This window comes from Bactrocera latifrons, unplaced genomic scaffold, assembly GCF_001853355.1.
Source record: "Bactrocera latifrons isolate USDA-ARS-PBARC rearing strain unplaced genomic scaffold, ASM185335v1 scaffold_86, whole genome shotgun sequence".
Classification (NCBI taxonomy): domain Eukaryota; kingdom Metazoa; phylum Arthropoda; class Insecta; order Diptera; family Tephritidae; genus Bactrocera; species Bactrocera latifrons.
Genome location: NW_017537556.1, coordinates 321,177 through 329,197, shown reverse-complemented (window position 1 = coordinate 329,197; position 8,021 = coordinate 321,177). Strand labels below are relative to the sequence as shown.

The window sequence follows — 8,021 nt, the reverse complement described above, 5'->3', positions numbered from 1 at the left end:
AAGTCGAACAAAACAGTTAATTTTCGCTGCAGCCAACATGTTGTAACATATGCTGACATGTCCAAATATGCTGGTACATATGTACATGCGTATATATGTACCTACGTATGTATGTGCTTGCAGTCGGTGTAATGCTTCCGTGACATTAGTTTACATTGCAGGCAAAAGTCAGCGCTGTTACTAACAGTTGCTGTAATTATACCGACACACATGCATGTGTGTGTTTGTGAGCTTTCTTCATTACTTTGCCAAAAAGCTCTGCGTTCTTTCACGCGTGCACATGCACACATATGTACTTTCGCACATACACAGACTCTCACGCATACCTCAGCCGTAGCATCCATTTACTTTCTCATTTCGGTTACTTTTAAACACAAAGCACAACCTTTATACGGATATGCCTCCTTTATATATATGGATGGGTTTGTATGCGTGTACCATTTTCCACTTGAGTGGAACGTAAATTCAACTAACCCACTAAAAGTAAAATAATAAAAGTTTAAGTGGCCACTTTTTGGCATTTCAAACAGTGAGCAGTCCACTGACCATTCGAAGTGCTGCAAAGTTTCGAAGGCTACTACCGGCGAACGGAGCTGCTTAATTAACATGCAGTTGGCTGCAGAAGAGCAAACATGTTATGGCAAATACATACTTAAATAACATAAATATAGAACATTAAATGTTTGATGGAATGGCTTAAATTTGAATGTGATTCCTTGGCAAAAAAGTAAGGTTCGTACATGGGCGTAATCAGATGCCACACCCGTTAAAGGAAAACTTATATATATTGCCATAAGTAAGCATCAAAGTAAAAATGGATGAAATCGGATAGTCTGAGTGTCAAAAATTGGTTGAATCAGATCAATACTTCTCTAACATGAGAGTTACCTTTATGAAAGTGAGGAAGTGTGTTTTACTCATAACAGTGTGTCGTTGTGCTTAAAGAGATAAAATGAAGAGAAAACTTGATCTAGGCCCCATATAATAAGCATACCACATCCGGGTAACTTTACTCAATATGGAAATGGTAAGTGAGGTACCCTAATGAATCTCTAGGAACATTTAATTACTACATATGTGTCTTATTGATAGCATGTAGTACTGGCAAAAATAGATCAAATCGGGTCGAGCACTATAATTGCTTGGACTCCGAACCTCTGTTTGACGGTTTGCACCCTAAGATATTTCCCTGGCTTGATTGTTGCCAGTTGCAAGAGTATAAAAATAAATTTATGGAGTCTGAATGGCGAAAACATTCAAACCAATTTCCGTTGATCTACCTTACCTTTATTTAAACATGACAAATATAGCTTTGGTATGATAAAAAGCACAACCTGGCGATTCATTGTCAGACCTTTAAATGTAACTATAAAGACATGTCAACATCACAAAATCTCGTATAAAATAACAATTCTTGCACGAGATTGATGCGAAACTGCATCAGAAATTAATAAAACGATTTCGTTTGACTATGAAAAACTACTAGACAAGTTACTTTCGCTTTGTTCGATTTTTCAATATTAAAAAAATTTAGCTCCATTTCCAAATATTTTCAAAAGTGACACTTTAAATTATTATCAAGCATTAGAATCCCAAAATTGATATTATTTTGAGGCTCAATACACATCAAATGAGTCAGAAAAGATATTATAACACCAGCGGATCTTCTATATCTCAAGATGCTGCCTTCGAAATGACTTATTTTCATGTACTACAATTTAAGGGCCGTAAACTGCATACCAGACAAGAAGTATACACCAATATCCCCGGTCAAGAGTAAATTTTTCTTATCACTCTAATATATATCTAATATTCTATTAATGCAGCCGAGTGCTAAATGATCAATGCAAACTCTATCACAACTATTTCTCAATGAAACTTTTCAAAATTGTATATATAGGTGAAATTATCTGCTCACCGAAGTGTTCTCTCAATATGTACATATATCCATTGATTGATGCGATGTGTGGGAAATGGCGCCATCTTGTTGAAATGAAATGTCGCTGAGATCACGGGCTTCAATTTCATAGACTAAATAGTCGGTTTTCATAGCGCGATAATGGTCGCCATTGATGGTTACGTTCTCACCGGGATAATTTTTGGGGAAATATGGACTAATGATTCCACCGGCCCGCAAAGCACACCAAGCCGTAGTTTCTTCTGGATGAAATGACAGCGCTTAAATCTCTTCAGGTTGGTATTCTTCCCAAATGTGGCAGTTTTGTTTGTTTACATACGCATTGAGCCACAAATGGCCCTAGTCGCTGAAAAAAATTTGACCCGAAAACGTCGGATCATTTTAGAGCTTTGCAAGAGCCCATAAAGCGAACCGATTTCGCTAGCGAAGGTCGAGCTACAGTCAATGAGCCAAGTCGTTCCATATGTCAGTCCGAGTAGCTACGAATGGCACCAAGTCGACTATGCAAGGTCTTCGTGTTGTCTCAGCTACTTTTCTGCAATGCGCGCTGGGCGTGGTCTATTCGATCGATAATTATCCAATAAAGAATGTTGGGTCTTAAGATGGGTGATGGTGTTGCGAATAGTACGCTCAATAGGTCGATTATGTTTTTTGTAATAAATTAAACGATTTTCAAATGTTGTTCAGGCGTAAGTCTTTCCAAGATGAAATGCTAAACAATATCTGTACCAAACAAAAATAACGACTCACGTGTGATCTGTCAAAAAACGCTATTGAAAAAGTTACCTCTACTATGTACTGTGAACCTTAGTGGTTCGACTGGTACCTATGACTGGCACCCTGTATTATCTATTATCTTTACAAATCTGTATTACGGTTTATGTTTAATTGTGTCGAAGTAAGTCAAAGACCTAAAACACCGTTTCTGCAAGACACTTCTTATGTCATATTAAATGACAACAAAACGTAGCGAATCTGCATTGATAAGCCAACCACGCCGGCTCTCTCCGCTTGCATACATGCATATACACAAATATGTAGAGAAGACACACATTTGAAGAGATAATCTAGTTGTTGCGTAGTAATCTAGTATATGGTAGTGATATTTGATCTCGAAGTAAAATCGATCGATTGCGAACTGGTGCTCAACACTGACGGCAAGCCACAGACTAAAGCGAGGAATCCGAAGAATTTCCATACAAAACTCAGCAGCTCATTCAGTTTTCTATCAGCGCTCGACGGTTTCGGTGTTGCGGTAATTACGCGGTGTGACTTTAAGTGGAGCATTACAGTTTGAGAAATTTACAGCGTGTTTTTCAGCAACTGTGTGTGTGTGTGTATGTGGATTGTAATTATTTTAGAAATCGTTAGGAAATCTTATTGAGCATGGCTTGTCCGTACGCTGGAAATGGGTGCGTAGGCGTGTTGTCTTATCACTACACGTTTTTGTTGTTATTGTTTCACGTGTAGATTATCTTTGCAAATGTCAAAAATACACGCGTTACTTTATTCTGATCTCTTATACACCGTTAGTTCATTACATGATGACACTGCTACGCCTTTGGGTACCGAGATAGGCATGATCTATGGCGAATATCTGATGCTGGACAAGGTTTTGAGTTCTCAACGTATGCTTTCGGTTGTGGATAACCGGCCCGTACATGACGAGCATCTCTTCATCGTTACCCATCAAGGTTAGTGCGTGCGTTGAACTCAAATATCACTTCTTATATAAATTTACACTGCAGCAAAAAAAATATGGTTTTCCAAAATTCGTTTGTACGATGAGTGATGTTTTCATTTATTTGCTAGGTTTCAGTGAACTCTTATCAGTCTATGAGTTCATACGTGGTATAATACGTATATTTTAATAGCTGTTGCTTAAAATAATATTGCTTTTAGTTCCATAACAAATATATATGAATTACGTATATACATAAAATCATATAAATATTTCTAGATAGTGAAACTCGCACGTTCACTAGCATATCAGAAAACTATAATTATCAAGGTCTCATGTGCGCAGTAGTTTTTTGATCCGTGAACTCACAATTAAATGTTTTGACTGCCGTAATAAGACGTATTAACCGATGCCAAAAAAATTGTGCTAAATTTAATTAAAAAAGAAAGGATCACTAAAGCTCTTTAGATAAAAATAAAGGATTCTTTGGCATTTTTTTTTAAAGAATATCTCTTTCGTTGAGTCCGATTTCCGATGACTCGCATGATGTTCGTACGCATAAACTAAAGACTTTACATATCCCCAGATGAAAGATTCTAACGTTGTGCGATTGATGGCCAATCGACCGCCCACAAGCGTGAAATTATCTCATCATCAAATAGTAGGTTGTCACGACACGATAACGTTCGCGCTTGACGGTTACATTCTCACTTCAACCATTTTTGAAGAAATATGGACCGATGATTCCACTAGCCTACAAACCACACCAAACTGTTGTTTTTTTCTGGATGAAGTGACAGCTCTTGGATCTCCTCAAGTTACTCTTCGTCCCAAATGAGGCAATTTTGCTTCATTACATACCCATTGAGCCAGAAATGGGATTCATCGCTAAACAAAATTTGTCTCGAAAACGTCGGATCTTCTTGGAACTTTTCAAGAGCCTACACCGTGAAACGATGTCGCTTGAAAACGTCGAGCACAAGCTATATTTTGTACGCTTCTCGACCTAAAATGCGCCAAGTCGTTCTATACGTCAATCCGAGTTACTACGAACGGCACCGAATCGGCTCTCCACGGTCTTCGTGTACACTCTCAGCTACGGCTGCTTTATTTTCTTCCCTGCGTGCTCTTTCTTGGTACGGTTGATTGATGTTCCACCTGAGAACGTACTCCTAAGGTGGACCATGTTTACAAAGTTGTAAAACAGTAACATTGAGTCAATACAAATAACTCTGATAAAACAGTTGCTTTGGATGATCGGCATCCAAGAACTGTCATTTATTTAAATCTTTAGAGGACTTTCTACTTTTTCTTGTGATTTTTCGCCGTGGTAGCTGACAAATAACATGTTCCTCAAGATTATAATTGGTGTCACTACACAATAGAGGTTTTGGCTTTACCTGATACCCATATTGGAACCTAGTTTCAAAGCAATATCAACCCATATATTTGATATCCATTTTTCATCTGCAAGCGCTGACAACCGTTAAGCATTCTTCTGCTTTGAAATACATTCTCATAGAACTGATAAAACATTCGGAGTCGTCTATAAATAAAATAGCTTCTTCAAACCGATTTCCTGGATATTCTCTCTAAAATCCCAAAATGTTGTCAAAGGACTTGCCTAAGCAGGTCATTCGATCTTCTCTCTCATAGTTGCGACAAAACCATATTCAACAATTAGGCTGAAATTACTGAACTCGGCAACTAATATTATGGTCGGAACCTATAGTTCATGGTCGGGTCACTATAAGGCATACCCTATAGGCCAACCATTGACATCGTAATTGATTATTTTTGTTTCCTTCTTTCGCAATACCGACTTTTTATACCTTTTGAATGAGACATATTGGAAAGGAAGTAGCTACAGATACCATTCCCCCAATCATAAATTCTTCAGGATTCGGCGATATTTTAACAATTCACTTCACCACCCAGATTGAAGAAACATTTGTTGACACAACGGCGGTATGAAGACTTGCGTTTCACCCACTTAATATCTCAGCTCTAACCCACTAGTTAACAGTCTAAAGCTGCTACTATCTCGCTCTCTCAGCTCAGAAGTTCGAACGTTTTCCTCGATCCACGGAAAAACAGTCGCCTCGTAGAAGAAATATTTAATTCCGAAACTTGTGGCTTAACCTACCGATGAGGAACTATCTTAAGGACCGTTTTAGTCATTGATCGATTACGACAAACACCTCCTCATCCGCTGTAGTTTTTCATAAGTTCCATTTACTTGTATAATGGATGACTTAGCTATAAAAGGCATTTAAGATGATCCGTTGTCTACTATTTCATTCTCCATAACTTGCTTCATTCTCTCTAAGTCTGCGTTAAAATTCTTGTTCAAACTTCTCGTCAAATAATATTTTTATACTTTCAGCATACGAACTATGGTTCAAGCAGATAATTTTCGAACTCGACTCCATACGTGAAATGTTGAACATAGAGGATCTTGAAGAATCTAAAACGTTGGAAATTCTAAAACGCCTCAATCGCATAGTGCTCATACTCAAGGTGATTAATATTACAATAATTGCCTGAACTGTCTTAATAATTACTAACAATTTGTAAACACAGCTGCTCGTCGATCAAGTGCCCATATTGGAGACAATGACACCGCTCGATTTTATGGATTTTCGCACGTATCTTGCGCCGGCTTCCGGTTTTCAGAGTTTACAATTTCGTCTTATTGAAAATAAGTTGGGGGTCAAATCCGATCAGCGTGTTAAATACAATCAAAAATACTCGGAGGCATTCGGCAATGAATCTTCTGCAATGGAAGCTATACAAAAATCAGAAAATGAACCCTCCATGTTGGATTTAATACAAAAATGGCTCGAACGTACACCAGGACTGGAGACAGACGGTTTCAATTTTTGGGCCAAATTTCAAGCGAGCGCTGAGAAATTCTTAGACCAACAAGTGCAAACAGCTATGGTGAGTTCGTCAAGCCTTAATATACATATATAGTACATACATACTTACCTACCTGCCTCGTACCATCGTTACAGCAAGAGCCCGTCGAAGCGGCACGCAACTATCATCTTATGGACATTGAGAAGCGACGCGAAGTCTATCGCAGCATTTTCGATCGTGACGTGCACGAGGCATTAGTGTCGCGTGGCGATCGTCGCTTCAGCTACAAAGCTCTGCAGGGTGCCATTATGATCACCTTCTACCGCGACGAGCCACGCTTCAGCCAGCCGCATCAGATGTTAACACTGTTGATGGACATTGATTCGCTAATTACGAAGTGGCGATGTAAGACAACTGAAATATGTATGCGAATACGAATTTTTATATGTGTGACTTGTATCGTTTACAGACAACCACGTGATTATGGTGCAACGCATGATTGGCTCACAGCAGCTGGGCACTGGCGGCTCTTCGGGTTACCAGTATTTGCGCTCCACGTTGAGGTAAATCAATTTGACTTTGTCTTCACTTTGTTGAGCAAATGGCATTTAATTAATGCTCGTTTGTTTTCGTTTTTTTTTCGCAGTGATCGTTATAAGGTGTTCTTGGATTTGTTCAATTTGTCGACGTTTCTGATTCCACGCGATGCCATTCCACCGCTTGATGTCTCAATGCGAAAGGAGTTAATTAATTGACATTCATTTAATTTCGTTTTTGCTGCTTATTAGGTTATAAATTTCACACATTTAGAAGAAAATATGAACAATATGTTATCATAATTCCTTTAGTTGTACTTATGAGGTTTTTATATCCCACTGGCGTATGCAGACCTGTCTTGGACAAGTTGGAAATTCATGCTCATATTTTTCACTGACTCAATCCTTCATTTAGATTAAAATTTATTGAAATATAATAATTTACAAATATATTTGTGTGTTTAGAGATATTTCCATGAATTGGCTACTCATTTTATAGCCTTTGAATAGATTATCGCACGGAAGTATATCCTTTTCCTTATCAAGGGTATATTAAAGGAGAAACGAATAATATCATTCCAACGGCATGTCAATAAAGTGTGTGGCAAAAAATAGCAGATTTTTATAATTTTAATATAATTAATTTAATATTGTTTTAATATTTTCGAAATATGTTTTTTCTTGGTTGGTATGACTGTCAGTGACATCTGCGCTAAATATCACATTAAAATACTCGTAATCGTGTTTGTGTTTAACATGTAAAATACAGAAAGTGAATTCGGAGACTTTTATAATGAGCGAAATTATTCAACAAAGAAGTTCCATTAAATTTTGTGAATGGAATCAAATTTCTGGTGTTGAAACGAGCAGATTGTTGAATAATTGTTTATCGCGAGGAAATGCTTTTGAATGCTACAAATAATTCAAAGAAGATCGAGAACGTGTTGACGACGAACCACGTCCAGAACGGCCATCGGCTGATAATTAAGACGTCAATAAAATAAAGGAGTTGGTGCTTGAGAAT

At 37.8% G+C, this 8,021-nt stretch overlaps 1 protein-coding gene across 2 annotated transcripts; it reads left to right on the top strand.

Moving 5' to 3' along the window:
- Nucleotides 1-3,153: 3,153 nt before the first annotated feature.
- Nucleotides 3,154-7,467, top strand: LOC108977240 (tryptophan 2,3-dioxygenase). Of its 2 annotated transcripts, XM_018946843.1 has the most exons (8): nucleotides 3,154-3,330; nucleotides 3,452-3,612; nucleotides 5,986-6,119; nucleotides 6,183-6,542; nucleotides 6,617-6,866; nucleotides 6,931-7,024; nucleotides 7,108-7,249; nucleotides 7,310-7,467. In XM_018946843.1, the coding sequence occupies exons 1-7, from the start codon at nucleotides 3,305-3,307 to the stop codon at nucleotides 7,214-7,216; spliced, it is 1,134 nt and encodes a 377-aa protein (XP_018802388.1). In that variant the 5' UTR covers nucleotides 3,154-3,304; the 3' UTR covers nucleotides 7,217-7,249; nucleotides 7,310-7,467. The 2 variants fall into 2 exon arrangements, with proteins under 2 accessions (XP_018802388.1, XP_018802387.1); XM_018946842.1 differs by having other exon boundaries at nucleotides 7,108-7,467.
- The last annotated feature ends 554 nt before the right edge of the window (nucleotides 7,468-8,021 follow it).